This window comes from Python bivittatus, unplaced genomic scaffold, assembly GCF_059951505.1.
Source record: "Python bivittatus isolate LINGU-HERP-01145 unplaced genomic scaffold, Pbiv_v1 ctg000310_np1212, whole genome shotgun sequence".
In the NCBI taxonomy this organism is placed as follows: Eukaryota; Metazoa; Chordata; class Lepidosauria; order Squamata; family Pythonidae; genus Python; species Python bivittatus.
The window spans coordinates 3391682-3411230 of NW_028277054.1; the positions used below are offsets into that span (position 1 = coordinate 3391682).

At 48.5% G+C, this 19549-nt stretch overlaps 1 protein-coding gene across 1 annotated transcript; it reads right to left on the reverse strand.

Moving 5' to 3' along the window:
- Nucleotides 1-11945: 11945 nt before the first annotated feature.
- Nucleotides 11946-18529, reverse strand: CCDC97 (coiled-coil domain containing 97). The gene is made up of 5 exons (XM_007421492.4): nucleotides 18411-18529; nucleotides 16819-17771; nucleotides 14105-14359; nucleotides 13622-13751; nucleotides 11946-12716 (listed from the first exon to the last, which is right to left on the reverse strand). Exons 2-5 carry the CDS (start codon nucleotides 17669-17671, stop codon nucleotides 12584-12586), a joined length of 1371 nt encoding a protein of 456 aa, XP_007421554.1. The 5' UTR covers nucleotides 17672-17771; nucleotides 18411-18529; the 3' UTR covers nucleotides 11946-12583.
- Nucleotides 18530-19549: the final 1020 nt, after the last annotated feature.

Consider the following 19549-nt stretch of genomic DNA (forward strand, 5'->3'; position numbering starts at 1 on the left):
GCCAAATGCCACTCAAAATTTTAATGTATTGTCGAAGGCCAAATGTCAAACAAAATTTTAATGTTACCTTTTGATCAAGGCAAGCATCCATATTGATTGGATTTCCTAGCAATGTTTTATAAAACAAATGCTGGTTTGTTCAGAACCGATGATTTTGTCAAAACGGATTTGTTCTACCTTCATAGCATTTCATTCTCTTTGAAATAGCCGTGACTCGTTTTAATTCTTCTGAGATTTTTTTTTTACTTGGGTTAGTGCCAAGATGATATCTTTTCTCTAATTTTCCCTTGACATTATTTTTCAATGTTCGTTCTTTTACATTCTTCAGATTGCTGATGTTGGCTTGTAATTTATCAATCTTTCTTTCCAATAAAATTTTCTGTTTTGGTGGTTGATTTCCTTCCTCTCGTTTTCGGCATTGTATCTGAACTCTGATGTTGTTATTGCTTCTGGCTTATCAAACTAGTTGATTAGTTTCAGCCAATGTGTTTGTTTCAGTATTTTCTACTACCAAATTTGCATCTTTCAGAACTTTTGATAGCTCTTTTCTATTCATCTGTTTCAGTGATGGGAGCTTTTCCTTAGAGCAGGGTTCCTCAACCTCAGCGACTTTAAGATGGGTGGACTTCAACTCCCAGGATTCCCCAGCCAGCATGCTGGCTGGGGAATCCTGGGAGTTGAAGTCCACCCATCTTAAAGTCGCTGAGGTTGAGAACCACTGCCCTACTGTCTCAGTTTTTCATCTATTAAATAATATTTCCTTTCAGTTCTATCTTTCTGTTAGAGAGCTGAAGTTCAACATTCTTTTGCTCAACATTTTCATGATTTTCATCATCCCTGTCATCTGTTTCAGGAGTTAATGAAATACGACGCTGCTCTTCAAAAATGCCAGCTCCAATTTTATTTATGCTGTCGTTAGCAATTTTTGAGGATCAGAGAGTATTCGGTGGAGGGACTGGAAAAGTCGCTCCAAAAGTAAGTAGGAACAAGGCACTCCGCTGTATGTCTGGATTGGCTGCGTGTGTGTCTGTGTGACTTTACTGACCCACCGACAAGGGGCCCCCACAAATTTAGTTTAAGTTCCTTTAAGTTTCTTTAAACATAAGCTTAATTTAGATGAGAAGTAGTTAAATACGGCTAGTGTAATTATTCCTACTTAGTTATTTATCTTGATTGCCATTTCTGGTACAATTTGATGGAAACCTTGGGAGGTTCTTTATTCAAACAAAAATTCCACACTTTTGCACAACTCTGCCTTACTTTCTTCGTCTTTCAGCTCGCCAGCTTCACCTTTTGGTCCTTCAGCCTCTCCTTTCTCCCCTGACCCCCCCCCCATGACCCCCTTGTTTGTCTGGACAACTCTGTGTGAGTGTGTATGTGTGTGTTCCTCTTGTGCAAAGAACTGTTTCTCAGCCTGGGAGAGATGCAGTAATTCCTGGAACAGGTTGTGGGAGGCAAATGGAGAGTATCTCAGACCAGCTGTTGAATTGACCACATTAGAGATCCTCTTGGAGGGAGTGCTATTTTGGGGGGGGGGGAGAGTCAGCAAGAGCAGGATCCTTCCAAGAACAAGCCACCTCAAAGCAAAACTCTTGGGGGATTCAGAAGAATTTAGGGGGTTGGTTAAAAGCTGACTAAAGAAATTGGTCTTGATGCGGCATGCCTGATGCATTTGCAAAAAGCAGATTTTTTTTTTTGGGTCTGACCTCTGCTAACGCACACTCTCACCGCAAACCCAGAGACACCCACCCACAAAGCTTCTGCAGAAGGTCTTCCTTGAGACTGACTCCCATCTCCCTTTCTTTCCCCACCAAGGTCTCTTACACTGTCCTCATAGGGTCCGAATTACTGCTCCAATCTCCCCCAATTTGGCACCCCCCAAATTGCCAGACAAGCCCATTTTAAGGCCCTGAGAGACCCTGGAGGGAGGGCCAGGTTGTTTCTTAGAGCCCCCATTTCTCCCAGTGGCCTCTCACGTCAACGGAGTTCAAGCGAGTAGATCAATAATCAGGAATGGAATGGAGAATCCTGAACCCCCAACTCTCTAGATCAGTGTTTTTCAAACTTGGCCGCTTTAAGAGGTGTGGACTTCAACTACTCCCAGAATTCCCCAGCCAGCCTGGGGAATTCTGGGAGTTGAAGTCCACACCTCTTAAAGTTGCCAAGGTTGAGAAACACTGATCTAGACCAGTGTTTTTCAAACTTGGCCGCTTTAAGAGGTGTGGACTTCTTCTGGTGGCTAGGGAATTCTGGGAGTTTGAAAAACACGGATCTAGATTATATTTTGACTGATGTGTTTTCCTGCCTCGAATGAAAAGGATCGATCCACTTGAATCATTTGCAGAAATGAACCCTATTTTCCCTGGGATGGGTGGGTTTCAGATGTGGGTCTACCCAACACGACCCTTGGGTTTCCTTGGCTACTTTTAAGGCCAGTGGCTCAAGCCACAGATGTTGACTAGTCATTTCAGCCTTTCGTGTGTTTTATCCCTTCACAGAAAAGGAAGGGTCTCCGTATCAACAGCTGGAGCAGTTAAGATGTCACCAGCCATGCTCGGACAGCCATGGTGTGCACACGCGTTGCAAAAGTGTTTTGCTTTTCTCTAGAACAGTGGAGATTTCCATCAGGCAAAACAGCCCGTCCCTCTGCACATGCTCTGGGGAACCTAGTGATTCCTTCCATGCGTCCAGCGCTGAATGCAGAGATTGAAAACAAGCAGGTTCCAATATCATGCACCAGTTGAGACCAATCCGAGGGTGGGGGAGTGTGTCCGTGTGTCAGCGTGGGTGTGCTAGGCTGTTGGCTGGCCGGTACTATGACAAAGAACAGGCGTAAGTATGATTAAAAGCCCAAATTAGTCTCGGTCCCTAAGAGAGCTAAACTCTGCAACTTAAAACCACTCGGCGAATCAAACGCATTCACCTCGCCCATATTTCAGTTTGCAAAATTCGACTCTGATTAAATTAGGGAAGGTTCGAGTAAACATTCAAGATTTTACTAGCACGTAGCCCGAAGGAAGGACTGGGAACGGAGCGTCTGCAGAGGGTGCTTGGAGCACCCAAGAGGGCTGCCGTAACGGTGCAGTTGAAGGCGGATGGAGGAGCTTTGATTACATCGCCATGGCCGCCATCTTGACTTTTTTGACCACCCCCTGCAGACACCCCTAGCGGGAAACCATTCGTCTGCCAAATCAGTACATCGAAGCGCACAAGGTGTTTCTATACTTTTTTCTATCTTCCTGAAACCTCTGTCTTTCTCTGCTCAAGAGGCTGTGAGATGAACCACCGAAGAACCCAAATCTTCCCCCAGGGCTACTTTTGAAATTAGGGATCATATAGTACTGTATACAGCCTTAGACCCGTGGGTTGCCCACGGCTGCTTGATGGGTTTGTGGGCAAACACAGCGCCCGTGCAAGGCGACTACGGAAAAGTCCAAATAACAGGAGGTGATAATTTCTTCCACACATCTCCAAGTTGCCAAGGTTGAGAAACACTGCTCTAGATCAGAGGTTTTCCAACTTGGCCACTTTAAGAAGCGTGGACTTCTGCTGGCTGGGGAATTCTGGGAGTTGAGGTCCACACCTCTTAAAGTGGCCAAGTTTGAAAAACACTGATCTAGCACAGTGTTTCTCAACCTTAGCCACTTTAAGAGATGTGGGCTTCAACTCCCAGAATTCCCCAGCCAGCATGGCTGGCTGGGGAATTCTGGGAGTTGAAGTCCACGTCTCTTAAAGTGGCTAAGGTTGAGAAACACTGTGCTAGATTATATTTTGACTGATGTGTTTTCCTGCCTTGAATGAAACAGAACAAATTGCTTTCAACTGACAAGGCTTTGCAGTCGTGCCTACTTGACTTTGCATGGATTATCTCGAAGGGTTTGTGGGAGGGGGCGAGGGGGGGCAGGCACGGGATTCAGGAAAGGGGCCTCCCCCTTGCCGAGTCAGCCCCGCCAGGGAACTGCCACGTTGGGCCGAGGTGCCCCCGTTTCTGCCTGCGTGGGAGGAGCCCCCCGCCTGCCCCCCAACGCCACCGTCTTATCTGCAGTGTTTACTCAGCTGCGGGGCCGCCTTCCTGCCTGCCGGGGTGGGGGGGCCGGTACCACCTCTCCAAGGTGTGAGTCACGGCAGGGCTGGTGGGGCGAGGGGCTGGGACGAGGCAGGTGACTCAAGGGCCGATGGTGTAATTTCGGGCCGTCCAGAGGTATCATTAAAACGGCCCACGGAGGATGGAAATAGCCCCAGGGTCCGCTCTGCCACCCGGCCAGCCTCGCTGCCGGGCCTAAACAAAAGCAAGCAAAAAACAAGCCCTCGGGTAACCCAGCATCTGCAATGCCAACAGCTGCCCTGCGCCTCGGGCTGTCTTCTCCCCTTGTCTACATCCTGCTACTGGCCTGGATTCGGCCGGGCAAGGCAGTTGTCTCGAGCCATTAGCCTCGGTCAGGGACACTTGCAGTCCCACTCCAAAATTTCAGCTCTTTGTACTCAACTAACCGGTCAGCTCCCCGGGGACAGGACCTTCCTGCCCCCCTCCCCTCCTCCCCCCCATCTCATTTGGAAGAGTAAAATTTACAAAGCACCAAAGCTCTGTGGATTTCTTCCTTCTCTCTTGTATAGACCAGGGTTTCTCAACCTCAGCAACTTTAAGATGGGTGGACTTCAGCTCCCAGGATTCCCCAGCCAGCATGCTTTAAGATGGGCGGACTTCAGCTCCCAGGATTCCCTAGCCAGCATGCCTTAAGATGGGTGGATTTCAGCTCCCAGGATTCCCCAGCCAGCATGCTTTAAGATGGGTGGACTTCAGCTCCCAGGATTCCCCAGCCAGCATGCTTTAGGATGGGTGGACTTCAGCTCCCAGGATTCCCCAGCCAGCATACTTTAAGATGGGTGGACTTCAGCTCCCAGGATTCCCTAGCCAGCATGCCTTAAGATGGGCGGACTTCAGCTCCCAGGATTCCCTAGCCAGCATGCCTTAAGATGGGCGGACTTCAGCTCCCAGAATTCCCCAGCCAGCATGCTTTAAGATGGGTGGACTTCAGCTCCCAGGATTCCCCAGCCAGCATGCTTTAGGATGGGCGGACTTCAGCTCCCAGGATTCCCTAGCCAGCATGCCTTAAGATGGGCGGACTTCAGCTCCCAGAATTCCCCAGCCAGCATGCTTTAAGATGGGTGGACTTCAGCTCCCAGAATTCCCCAGCCAGCACTTTGAATTGAAGTCCACACATCTTAAAGTTGCTGAGGTTGAGAAACACTGATACAGCATACAGGTAGTCCTCACTTACTGACCACAATCAGGACTGTCAACATTGTCACTAAGGGTCATGGTTGCTAAGTGAAAAATCACATGACTGCGCTGGACATACGACATCCCTTCTGCTTCTTTCGTTAAGTGAATCACTGTGGTCATTAAGTGAGACATCACATGAACGCAACCTGCAATTGTACTGCCAGTTTCTCCATTAATTCTGCTTGTTGGAAGCTGGATGTGAAACTCGCAAATGGCGATCATGTGACCATGGGATCTGCAATGGTCGTAAATGCGAGTATTGGTCAGAAAGCTGTTTTTTCCCCAACTGTCATAACTTCGAACATTGCTAAACAGGGCAGTCGGTGAGTGAGGACTACCTGTGTACGTTCTATGCTCCTGCAAGCAGAATTCTGGGACCTTCCGTGCTGCAAATATTAACAGAGCTGCATAATTGTTCTGCAACTTTTCCTGAAGGGGTGGGTTTCAGTATTTAAGTCTCATGCTTTGCAAAGAGGAGGCGAAACACTTCCCAGATTATTAAGAACAGGTGGAGCTTTGTTGCACCGTCACGGCTGCCATCTTGACTTTTTTGACCACACCCCATGGACACCTTGCTGGAAAATCGCAGGGTGGCTCCCAGCTTGGCTTCTGTGAATTCATCAGGTGCCAACCCTTGCTCTAAAACCACGGCGCCTGCCCCTCTTCCCAAGGCCCACTTGACATCGTTCCGATTCATGGTTAAGATCAGAGAGCACGACGGGGTTTCATCTGATGTGAGAGCAGCTCCCCAGGGCATGGCAATCAGCTGCTGAGCAATGCTGGCTCGGCAAGGATTTGGCCCAGGCCAACCGAGGAAAGGGTTAGGGTGTGAGGTCAGTTCTTGAGAAGTGAGTAATAAGGTGAGAAGAGAGGAGCAGAGGCAGGAAGACAAGAGGCTCTGGCTCTTCGCCACCCCAGCAAGCCTCTGTTCCCTCTCCTCAAGAGGGGGACGTGTGCTGAACTTACAAGCAGCCCCCCAAACAGCTGCAGACTCAGCGATCCGTCCCAAAGGAAGGGATCTTCCAAAGTTAGGGAGCTGAGAGCAACTCGCGAAGCCCATGAAGTGAATGACGGTGGGCTTGACTGCCACCAGTTCAAAGGCCTCCCTCCGCCACTGAAGAGGTGACTCATCCTTTCTCATCTCTCCCACCTGCAACTCATGAATAATATTGATCTACCTTTCAGGGTCATCGTAAAATGCTCCGGAAAGGTCAAGAACTCGGTGGCTTTGTCTGAAGAGCAGAGACCCGCAGGCCACCAGGTTCACATGCACCAAGCTTAGAAATCTGTACAAAGGTATCTGCTAGGGCTTTAACCTAACTGGGTTGTGTGAACGCAGCCCAGGTTTTACAATGAGGAACACTAAGAGTGCAGGAGCGGAGAAAGGATTCAGCGGACGGTTCTCTTGAATTGCACAGCTGGTTGCTCTTTATCACGACCTGAGCCACATGCACAGAAAAGTCCATCCTTGGGAGAAAGTTTCTTGGACCTTGAAAGTTGTACCCAAGCCAAACCTGACTCCCACATACTCCTGGGAAACAGGGCGACGAGAGGGCCAAACAAACAGTTGTGTCAAACCACAAGCGTCTTTCAGGCCGGCTGTACCCTGCAATCTTCGAAGCTGTGACCTCAGCTTGCTAGAAACATCTCTCTTCCTCGCTCCTGTAAGTCCAGAAGCATGGACACAGGCTGCTGTGCAACATGGGCCATCCTCCTGTTCAGGGTTGGCAATGAGCAGTTGTGGATTTCATGGTTAAGAACGAGGGGACGAGGGAGAGCCAGGTTCGAATCCTCCCTCGGCCACAGAATTCATTGAGCGACTCTGGGCCAGTCCTCTTTTGATCTAATTCACTTCTTACGGTGGTACTGAAGATGAAACGGCGGGGGGGGGGGAGGAAGGATCATGTCTGCTACCGTAAGCTCCCGGAGGAAACGTGGCATGTAAATTGGCGAACGATTCCGCGCAGCGCCCTTCTCTGCCACAGCTTTATGCATTTGTTCATTCTACCGTTGCAGAATTCAGCCTCCGGAGGAAGGCAGCGTTGGCTTCCAGTGGAAACTAGGCTTCAAGACGTGTGAGCAATAGGTTAATTTCAGGAGCTTCGGGGAAAAGTGGGAACTGGAGGTAAAGCCCAGAAGACCTCCGCAGCTTTCTCTGCCTCTCTGCACAAACATGCCTTATTTTGCATAATGTATGGGATTGCAACATCTCCCCCTTCCCCACACAAAGCAGATTCCTCTGGGGAAGCACAAAGCAGATGGGACACTGATCCGGGACCCTCTTTCCACAGTTGTCCCCCTTGGGTTGACCAACGCTACGGACAGAGAGTGGCGCGAAAGGCCGCCAGGTTGGCTATTCAACTGAGAGAGCCAAGTTGCACAACGTGATGGAGCCCAGCATCCTCTGTAGAGCAACTACCCTCCACGCCTATTCCCAGGGCAGGCACACCCATTTGCTTAGACCAGGGATGTGCCCATGTTCAGGGCTGCGCTAGCCTTTGTGGGGCATGCTGCCCTCCAGAAGGAATGGCCAGGGGATCCAGGACTTGTAAACGGTGAAACGAACCATCTTGGGCATCTCCGTGGCTTACAGGAACCAACGTGCCTCTTGTCGTAGGAGAGACGTTAGTCTAGGGCAGCCAAAAGTCAGGGGGACCTGGTAGCGTCTTTTCTGACTCAGAAATGTTATTAAGAGGCCTCAGCTTTCGTGAGCCACAGCTACCAGGGTCCTCCTGACATTATGCCCCTTAAAACCCCCATGAAAAGAAGACCCAAACTTTTAACCCCATCCGTCCCCCGAAAAGGGGTGCTGGGGGGGCCAGACAGCCTCCAGCCCGCTTTTGCATCTCTAGCCCAGATCGTGGGACAACCCAGGGTTGCTTTGTACTCCGTTTGTTCGGTTCTGCCAAAGTCTGTGAGTCAGGCGAAAGCTCCAAGCCCACAGGAGGGGGTGGTGGCGGGAATACCCTCCGCTGGGCCCAGACAGCATCCTGTTTGGAAAGTAATCCACACCAGCCCCACAGCGAAAAAGCACCAGGGAGAAGTCAGGCCCCGTACCAGCCAAACAGCAGGCTGAGGCCTGATGGTTGCCGAGCGAGAGATTAATCATTCGGGGGTTCCCCTTGGGTCTCCCCACCAGCTCGCCGTCTCGAGGGAAAGTGGCGTGAGATCCAGCTGTGAGCTGGCAAGAGCCTCCTGTTTTTCTGCCCTGGGGCGGCAGCACAGGGCTGGGCTGAAGCGCCCACGGTGCTCAGTTCCAGCTTGCCGAGGGCGTCAGCCCGGTGCCCCGTGTCTGTGGAATTCAGGGGAGCCATTGGAAACTGGCAGGCGGTCACGTTGGCACAGAGGAACCTCACTCTGGAACGCAAGTCCGAATGCCTGGGTCCCAGCTGTTCCCAGCATCAAGGCAGAGGAGTTTTACAGAAATTCAACTGCTTGGATTTGGGGCCTCGGGGGATATGCTGGAACTCTGACAGGGGAGTCGGGGGGGGGGAGCTCACAAGCATCCTCCTCCTTGGCCAATTCAGGTGATGTTGCTAGGCAACTGACAGCCGTGTCATGCTGCTAGTCCTCTGCGAGTCTGCCTCTGGCAAGAAAGAGAAGGGAATTTGCGATTTTGGAGGACTAGACAAATTACAGCACAGGAGTGCAATGTGTTCTCTAAAGTCTTGGGTTAACTTAAGAGTAGGGTTTGTGATACAAATACCTCTAGGCCGGCCTTTCCCAGGCTGGCACCCTCTGGCAATGTTGGGACTGCAATTCCCAGAATCCCCAAGACTTCAGCCTTAAATATAGTGTATGTTCCCCACAAAGAGGATTGAATTCAGCAACAGATTTCTCTCCCCCGCCCCCGGCAATAAAATTTTAGGGAAGAAGTTCAGCTCAGCTTGGAATATGCTGGGCAAAAGCCCTTTAAAAACACAAAAACAAAACTTCCCATCTGAGTTGTAACGCTTCTGCTGAAGCTGATTCTGAGGTATAGGTAACCCCAGCTGTTTAATCTCCCCCACCAGGGACTTAGTGGGTTAACTTCCAGAGGTGGCAGTTTCTGAACCGATATAGAAATCCTGCCTGTTGGCATTTTGGGAGCAAGGGCTGACTGACATCTGGACATCATTACGGGCTCTGGCATTCTTCAGGGCAAAAAGTACTGCAGTGAGGTGGTTGCCACAGGCACAGACCACACTCAAGCTAAGCTGGTTGAGCAATGCTGTCCGTAAGGGGAATAACCCCTCCCCAATGTAGCACTGACTTGTTCCACAGGCAAAGTGGGAGGGGAAAACCACATGTATTAAGGCACATCCATTTAAAAAAAAAAAACAGCTCCAATCTCTGCCCAGATTAGCCCCAATCAACACAAGCGTCTTTGCTGCTTTCTGACAGCAATCAACAGGTGTGTGAAATATACCTGGAAAACTTTCTATTTTCTAACTTGAATTTGTATGCTGGAAAATCCGGCTTTGGGTTAGAGATGCCCTGCTGTCTGTCAGTTGCTGAGGAATGCCACACCCCTTGGGCTGGTGATTTTGAGAATGTAATTAACAGGCGCACATTTTTCTGTGCAGAAAATTCAAGGCCCTGGGGCAGGCTGGTGAGGATCTCCTTCTCGCAATTATTCAACAGGACCACGCCAAAGGAGCTACAGGCATTCTGATTCTGGATGCAGTAGAAAAAGTAAGGTGCAGATACATTTCTGTTACACGGCCAGGCTGCTTCCTAACAGAAAGGTGTGCGTAGGTAAAGGCGGTCACGGAGCAAAACTGCCAGGGGTTCTTGATGGCAAGGAATGAACGCTCCTTGCTAAATTCTCTACAGGAACGAAAACCATCTGAGGCCATGAGATCCCATAAATTTGGTAGCCAAGGATTAGCCATGGAGAAAGAAAAAAACTGTGTTTATAGAGGTGGCTGGAGAAGAAAGACTTCTGCTTTGAACTTCAGCTATATGATGCTTTACTTGTCACCTGGATAAGCTCCTCCGTTTTCAAAGGGATTTATATCTAGGAAAAGTATCGTTCTGCAGCTTTAATACTCTAGGCCAGTGTTTCTCAATCTTGGCAGCTTTCAGATGGGTGGACTCCAACTCCCAGAATTCCCCAGCCAGCCCGTCAATGAACCAGACTATAATATGTATTTATGTAATGTTTCTTTGAGTTTTATAGATTTTATGTATTTGTATTTTTTGGGTAGGGGAGCTAAGAGAGAGAGAGAGAGATACAAACCTTACCCGGTTAACTTAGTGGGCATCTACACATACCATTATTTTTTAAAAAGCAAGAGTTGAAGTCCACACATCTTAAAGTTGCCAAGTTTGAAAAACAGTGTCTCACCGAAACAAGTCAACCCTGTCAACTTTACCCTTTTCACTTTTAAAGACATTTCTATGCTTTGGGGAGATGCTCTGGGTGAAATATTCCCCTTTGGGTTACCTGTTTGTGAACATCTCATGAGGCCACGGCAGCCACAATCTGCAGCTGTGCCACTGCGCTTTCTTGGAGGCTGGGAACAGCGGTTCCTGCAAATGCAAGCCCAGTTAGCAATAACCCTAACATAAATTTGCAGTGGTGAGTGTCAGATTCCTCTGAAGTGAGAAAAGGGGAAGCTCTTGCGTCAGTCTGATGTGACCAAAACATCTCAGGCCGACTTGTTGCCTAAGATGAAGTCAGTGGCAACTAGGAAGGAAAGGCCTTTTGCGATGGTGTTAGCATTTCTTTGGAAGTTTCCCCCAGGGAGCTCTGCTGAACCCCTACATGGTTATCCTTCTAGTATCGAAAAGCTTTCCATATTCTCAGGCACCTTCAGTTCTGTATTTTACCTCCTTTGACTTTTGGCTCCAACCGTTAGGATTACATTTTGGGTTTAATCGTAAAATCATTATGGTCACCTAAGGAGCCCTGGAATCACAGTTAAAGGTCAGCAGAGAAATGGCTAACAGCAATCAAACAACGCCGTATGGTCGCCCCATCGTCCCAGAGAGCATCTGACCTCCCATGCCAAGTTAGAAGATTGCTTTTTCCTGCAATTTTCCAGAGTCCAAGAATCCAGGCCAGCTGTTTATTGGAGATGTGCTGCCCCCTCCTGGCCTTACCCAACCAAAGCAGGTGACAATGATGGGCTTCAGAAATCAGCACATCCTAGCCTACCTTTAAAGCCGGTTCTCGGTGGGGTAGATTTCGCCAGGCCTCCTTGGGGCCCCAAGGTGCCCCTTGTCACAGGCAGACAGCTAGCTAGGAAAACTGCTGAGAACAGGCTTTTCTCTCTCTCTCTAGCATATACCCCCCCCTTCCTCCAAACCAGATCAAACCGCGACAGCCGCTCTTGCAAGCCACCTTGGTTCATCAGAAAAGGGAACATGGTGCAGCTTGCATCCTGGCCAGGCCTCCCTTTCATCTGTAAAGGGAAACTTCCCTACTCCCATAGAAGAACATCGGTTCCCCTAAGTTAATTGCAGAATCAGTGAGGGTGAACTCTAAAAGGGACTTCTGTTTAGGTACCTCCTTCTGTTTTCTAAACTGTAACCCTTTAGAGACAGGGACTAAAGGCGTGGTCTCAGGCAGAATGTTTGACTTCAAGAACCAGGAGCCACTGGGTTCTACAGGCAGATTCTACGGAGGTGGCAAAATTCCTACGTACTCTGAAGAAACTGCTGGATGACACCAACCCTTATATAACAGTTTTATTGTTCAGATGCTGGAAAAAACACTCAATACCCAAATTGCTACCGAATAACAGAACACTGGCAGGGGTGGAGGGATGTTTGATTTGGGGTGAGTCCAAACTTGAGGCCAGCTCTACCCTAAAGGAGACTGATTATTTACAACAGTGTTTCTCAACCCCGGCAACTTTAAGAGGGAAATGCTGGCTGGGGAATTCTGGGAGGTGAAGTCCATACCTCTTAAAGTTGCTGAGGTCGAGAAACACTGCTTTACAGGCCAAGGGGAAAATGCAGCCTCAAGAAAGGAACGCAGCTGTATTTCCACAACAGGGGTGCCCAGATAAAGGGATGACATTTACTGAGGCATGTTAAACACACTGGCCTTGCCTGGCCTTTCTCTTTTCAGCAATCTTTTCCTACTGGGGACTCAGAATTCAGGAAGAGATGTGGTGATCTCCCACCACGTACCAAATTTCCCTCAGCAACCAGTTCTGATCTCAACACTCCATCCATGTGAATGTGAAGCTGATTCTTCCACCCAATTCAGCAAGATGAATACCACCTAGGGTGGGGTGTCAAACGTACATCTCCCCATTCTGCCACCAGCAGCAGGGTGCCCCGGTGCCTTCACCTCCATCACAGGAACTAAGATCTCAGATCCATCTCCTCTGTTTCCATATTGTCAGCCACTTCGGGCTCCTCCCCATCAAAATAACGTTCTTCCTCATCCCTCGAGACAATGTCGAGGTTATCAAAATCTGGATTCTCATCCACTTCGCTGCCGGAGTGGGAAGTCAGGAGACAAAAGAGAGAATGGAAAAGGCATCAGGCATTCGTTACTTCCAAGAAAGCACGTACAGAACGTATCATTTTACAAGCTTCTTGTCCTGTGACTGACCTGCATTTTTCAATTAACACCTGGAAGAGAGGCTACTTAGACAAGCTAGCTCTTCCCATTTACTCTTGTGAGCTGTGAGATAATAAACTTCCAGCTCTAACCTCAATTAGATCATTACTTCTCTCTTTTGTCTTAGCAGGAGCCCAGCGCCTGCTAGACACTTAATCCTCATTAATATGTAACCTTCCCTTGCCGATGCTAAAGTGAGCAATTCTGGGGGTGGATGGGGGACAGAGAGGCTGCAGGGCTACAGAACTTGCCCGATGAAAGCGACCCCTTTGTGAGTGCCATTCTGGAGGCTGTCGCTGCCATGCCACTTGGGCTCACCGTGGCAATTAGGGAAGGACTCCTGGTGCTGTAAATAATCAATGGGGACAATTTAAATAAACATGATGCTGTTGATTTTGGTGCTGGCACCTCCTTTAATGTCCTCCTGCTTTGATATCATTGGCCGGCAACACAAGAATTTCAGAAAACATTCCTGCATCTAACTGCCCAATGGGAAGAGATATCTCCTTGGGGTGCAAGATCATTCGGGGAAAACCTGTTGTAAGCAACCTGAAACAGCAGGTCCTTCTACTTTGGAGGATGGAGTAGTAAAGTACTTGTGCATTTTCCTCTTCCCCCCAGGCCCCTCTTCTTTTCATGTCATGACCATCTGACTGCTAGCCTTTCAGAAGTGGGGAATGTATGAGCCCGGTTACCTGGACTTGGCTTGCATAACCTAAATCCTGCTTAGGGTTAGGTATGCAGGCAGCTCCTGCAGAGACCTGCCCTGTCCTTACCTGTAGTCAAAGTCCAGATCCTTGCCATCAAGGAAGCGCTGATACATACGGCTTGTGAACTCTTCCCGCAGAAAAGCCTTCTCCCCCTCACTGGGAACCCACTCATCTGCATCAGGGTCAAAAGCCTTGTCTAGTGAGGGAAGAACACAAGGATAGATGCTCAGCGCTGGGGACAAACTGGTCTTCTCTGTTTTTTTATATGGCCTCTTATCCTAACTCTTTTCTTCTGCAAAGCTCAGAGGAATTCAGAGAATTCTTTAGGGAGATAGAAATCCTGCACAGCAGTTCAGGAGAGAATAAGAAACTGGTCTTCCTATTTTGGGGGTTCTGTCCATTACTCCCAATTTTCCTGCAAAGCCACTGATCCACCAGGGTCTCTGCCATTCTGTTCAAACCCAACTCAGCTGCTCTCAATCTCCTGCAGGGCCTGGACTCTTGCCCTTGAGGTCCAACCGCTAGATCCCACTTTCTTGCTTCACCAACCTTCACTGTCATGGTCGCTGTCTTCTTCCTCCTCCTCTTTGCAGGCCTCTTCCTGCTCCTGCTGGACCTGCAGCCGCTGCTGGATGACCTGCTCCTGGTAGGAGTCTAGGAGGACACCTGAGAGGGAGCAGGAAGCCTCCAGCTTACAGTTGCCCAGCATCTGCAGCTCCTGATCACTCAGATACTGTCCGATATACTGCTCATAAAGGAGAGGGTCCCGGCCACGCATCTGCTCATCGCTGAAATATTCCCCACCTGCAAGGAACAGGGACAGAGGAGTCTGCAACAAGAAACCTGGAGCCAGAAATGGTGGTGCAACAGACAAACTGAACCAGAGAAATGGTAACTGCTACTCTCTCACACACACACATATCCATCATATGCAGTCCAGACAGTAGCAGAACACCTGCCTTGTAGTTCCGTCCCAGGCAGGGCTGCAAAATTCCTGCCCAGAATGCTGGAGAGCAGTAATAGGCCTTATTGTTCTCTCCTCATGAAAAAAATAATATCCGTTTCTATTGGCTGCTGCCAGACCTGCGGCCTTTGATCGAGCCTCCTCTAATTCTAAATTGTACCAAGGAAACAATTCAGGGGTTTGCATACCACCTCAATTCCACGTTTCTAGACAGTTTACGATGCACGATAAATGCATAACTACCCAGAGAACAGACTCAGACAAACTGTAAGAACAACGGCCCATGTTACCACTACCCTTCAAAAGCCCACATAAATAAAATAGCTTTGATAGCCTTGCAGAAGACTGACAACAGGGGGCCAGGCATATTTCTGGTGGCAAGTATTCCTGAGCATCAGGGCTACCACCAAGAAGGACAGCCTTTGGGTCCAACTCCCACTCTTCTGAAGGGGCAGGGACATTAGGCAACACGTTGCTCAGTAATTGCACAGAAAGGGAAGAATCATTTTGAAGGAGACTGTTCCCCAAAATTCATTCATGTATTTACAATATTCGCAGACCACCCCAATTTGTGAGATTCTGGGCAGTGTACAAATAAGGTGAAAAAAAACAAAAACAGCAGATTAAAACAACATAGTCACAACCAGGGCTGTGGAGGCGGCACACAAAACTTTGACTCTGACTCCTTTAATTATATATCGATAATTTATAATAAATTATAAATATATTAATTATATATTTCCTATATCGACTGCAAGCACGCAACATACAAGGCATTAAAATTAAAATATATCCTAAAAAATAGGTTAATCAAATTATTATCTATGAAATAGGAGATTTTAACATATATTATTTATATTATATACAATTTAAATTTATTAGGAGTTGGAGTTGGTTTTTTACCAACTTTGACTCCAGTAACCCAAGAATTGCTTCTGACTCTGACTCCGATTCTACAGCCCTGGTCACAACACAGTATCTTGTAGGGCTTTATAGATAATAACCAGCACTCTGAATTGGACTTGGAAGCTTACAGGTAACCTGCAGAACAGCCAAAGGACAAAGGGTGTGTCAGCCCTTCAAGGTAGGCCAGGTCAAGAACAGTCACTGCAGGAATACTACAGGGTCTATTAACAGAACCTTGAAAGCGTCTCCCAAACCTTACCTGTCCCTTTTGAAGGACAACAAGATCAAGCCGGGGCTAGACTGAGTCTCTTTCTCGCACTTTCTACCTTCCGGGGGCTGAGCAACCATTTCCCCTCTCTCATTTCCTTCTCAGAGCTAAATTCCTCTACAGGTATTACACTGCAAAAGGATGTTTTTGTCTGCCAGCAGCTGCTGCATTCTATACCAACTGGAGTTTCTTAGGTATCTTCAAAAGCAACCCCAGGGAGAGCTTATTGTTATTATCTGAGAACAAACTGCTCTGACTGTCTGTCTGTCTATTTTTCCATGGCATGTTTTGGGGGAATGCTCCTTACTGTTCAGAAAGCCTGGAGCACCTCTGTGCTGAAAAAACTGAGCTAGATAGAATGATGGTTAGATTTGGTCAAAGGTCGCTCCCTCTGTTAGAAAGGAGAGCTTATTGTTCAACCAGTGCTGCAGCGAAGCAAAAGACCAACCATAGCTAGTACAATACTCTAGTCAGAAGCTGTCATCTGCTGAGAGAAAGGAGCATTCCGTGAAGCTGAGATGACATTTAAGTCAGGCAAGGACCTCCTCATTCACAGCTCAGCCTCTCTGGATGCAATCCCAAACTGGCATCTACCAGAAGTTGCCAAACTACAATTCTAGCCAGTCCAGCCAGCTTGGTCAATAGTGAAGGATGCTGGAAATGGTAGCCCTATAACATCGGAGAGCCATGGGCTCTCCACCCTTTGCATAACACATCTGGCTTGGTTACAGAACAAACTCAAATTTCTGGTTTTGGACAACTGAACTATCAACTAGCCAAATAAGCTGAGCCACAAAAAAGCCAAACAAGTTTTAAAGTAGCTAAGCTTAGCATATTCCATCACTGTGGGCATTAGGTCTCTGACTAAACTGGATAACTCTGTTGCATGAACTCAGCCATATCACTGCAATTAGCCACTAGGATATACCAGCAATTTCACCTACCTGCAAGTTATGCTGCTAAAATGGTAGCTGAGTAAACAGACCAAATAAGTGGGAGACAAGAAGGAAAAATGGCCCTTGGCTCCCGTTTCTACCCTTACTTCATAAATCTGTTAATCTACAGGTTTACTGTACAATCTCCTTTTAAACAAGCTGTAAACCTCAAGAATTCAGGCCCCAATACCTCTGATGAGTTGTTGCAGAGCTGCATAGCGCTTGTTCCTCACCCTGGTATGCTGGGTTTTGCCCAGGCCAGCTCTGCGCACCTCAGCACAGTAGAAATCTGCCTCATAATTGCCAGAGAGATGGTGGAAGCAGGGCAAGTGTTCTTCACGCAGGGCTGTTCGGAAGCGCTCCAGGAAGACCAGAGGTTTGGTGCGGTATAAATCCTGTAAAATGGCCAGCTTTTGTGCTGGTGTGAAATCTGGCTCATCCTTCTGTTGGCTCCGGACTGCCAAGCGGCTGTTGGCCACAGCATGGAACATGGCAAGGAGAGTGGAGTCGTCTTCCTCAATGGGACCTTCAGTCACCATGTTTGAACCAAGGGACTTAACATTTCCATTATCATAAAGTGACTGTTTGTCGCTGGAAGTCTCCTCTCTGTTGGGCATGCCACTTTCAGTATCCAAGTCCCCCAGTTTTTCAGTGCCTTGGTTAAACTCCTGGGTAAGCCTACCCACATTATTTGTGGCTGGGTTTTCTGTCTTTAATTCACCCCAGCAGGAAGAAAGAGGGAGGTCCTCACTGGACCCATGTTTGTCAACAGAAGAATTTAGGCCTAGATTCCAAGAACTCTCTTCCCTACAAGAGGGTGCTTCAGATGTTCCATTCCTGCTCAGGGGATACTTGTGTGAACGTGGGAGTCCTGACATTTGTTCTCCCCAATATGTCCGACACAAAGGGGAGTTGCCAACTGTCCTAAAGCTGCACATATCCAAGGCTGCAGGCTTCTGATCATCACCATGAGATGCTTGAAAAGACCCATCAGGGCCTCTGTTGCTCTGTGAAGGGCAAACTTTGCTTGCTGGAATTTCCATGCTGTAATTTCTTCTGCAGAGGAGAACTGATTTCCTGCCTCAATTTTGTCTGGAAAACTGCTCTCTGCGGCTTCTCTTTTTTTCTTTACGGAATTAATGCCTGGAAAGAGAGAATCATTCTTGTAGCATTAATTCAAACAGATACCAAGTGTCACCAAGAGACTGAATAATATCTACCACAGGCCTGTTCCTCAGAAATAAATGCAACTATACTCAATGGCACTACGGCCTGAACCCCAAGAGCTGTACTGTGAAGGACAGTTAAATTATAGAGAAGAGAAATTCAAAACTGTTTCAATGGCCACACATGTTGGAAGGAAGACCCAAGGTGATGGTGATGATGATGAAATCCCAAAATGGGGACTTTAATGGCATGAAAAAGACAGAATAAGTACGCAGTGGAGTTGCGGGGCGGGGGAAGAGAGAGCTTGGCTCCCCGTTGCCCAGTGATACTGATAAGGAGGGCCACAGGGTCACCCCACCATCCCTTAGGAAGCTCTGGCCCCAGCCAGTCGGCTTTTCCGACCACCCTGCAGACCCAAGAGCCGCAGCGAGGTCCGTGGCTGCACAAAGCCTCCAACGCGGCTCTACGTCCGCCCGGCCTGCTCACCCCAGGCGCTCTGGAGCAGGGAGGACCCAAAAGGGGGCCGTTTCCCAAGGAAGGGGAGCCTTTCCAGGGCAACCATACCCGCCCCGCCACCCCTCACAGCAGAGGAGGCGCGCCAGAGCGGAACTTCACCGGTGGAAACGGCTCCAGAAGCTCATCCCGCTCCTCCGTCGATCCCGCACCGCCCACCGTCTTCGCGGGGGAACATAAATCAAAACGAACAGGCTCTCTCCGAGGAACTTCCGGTTCCTGGGCGGGGCTAAGAGAATGGCGCTCCGGGTGGGAATCATGGCCCCAGAACCTTGGTTCCGGGAGGATTCTAACCGAACAGTTACCGCAGTGTTCCTCAACCATGGCCACTTGAAGGAGTTTGGACTTCAACTCCCAGAATTCCCCAGCCAGCACGGCTGGCTGGAGAATTCTGAGAGTTGAAGTTCAGACCTCTTCAAGTGGCCGAGAAACACCGGTATAGGGGCAGGAGGAGTGAAGTGGGAGAAACAGAGGGAAAAAGTGTGGGGGTCACACAAAGGCAAGGCTTTTTTAAAGGGGAAAAAAGACAGAACCCTAGCTGTAGGACATGACAAGATGATTATTTCCTGATCCGTTTTAATATTTTTAACCGCATGGGTAAAGGAGGGACTCAGCTCCCTGGGTCCTGGTCAATATAAGTCCTACCCCCCTCACAAGGTTGTGGTGGGGAAAATAGGAGGCAGGGAGTATTAGTATGTTCACACACACACACCCAAAATCGGGCAGTCAGGAGGAATCTAACCGAGGAAGAGCAGACAGGAAGTACGGGTAGCGTTGGTGCTCATGACGTGGCTGATTCAAAGCCAAAAGGATATCCAGCTGCTGACATGCCCAGAGGCTGAAAGTTAAGTCTGAACCCATAAAGGCATCTGTACTATTAGTCCATGGAATATCCCTGAAGCAAAACAAACACTCTGCTCTGAAAATGTCAAGACTGACTACTGTATAGTCATTCTGGGAATCAGTAAACTGAAATGGATTGTTCCACATCGGATGAGCATAAACCATTGGAAAAAATGGAGTAGCCGTTAACCCAAAAGATTACAGAAAGGCCTTGGTTTGAATCCAAGGGAAGCCGATCAATACTACATGGATCCAAGTCTATGCTCCAACCGCAGTTGCAGGGGAAGCAGATGAACAGACCCACAAGCAGATTGATGGAGCTGAGGAAATTGTAGGATATCTGTTATGAAAGCCGGCTGGGTGACTTTGGACTCTCAGCCCAACCCACCTCACAGGGT

Coding starts and splice junctions, on each gene's coding strand:
- CCDC97 (XM_007421492.4), bottom strand. CDS start 17,671: ATGGAAATTCCAGCAAGCAAAGTTTGCCCTTCACAGAGCAACAGAGGC. Junction 14,360..16,818: donor TCTGCAACAACTCATCAGAG/GTATTGGGGCCT, acceptor TGTTCCTTGCAG/GTGGGGAATATTTCAGCGAT. Junction 13,752..14,104: donor CAGCGACCATGACAGTGAAG/GTTGGTGAAGCA, acceptor TTCCCTCACTAG/ACAAGGCTTTTGACCCTGAT.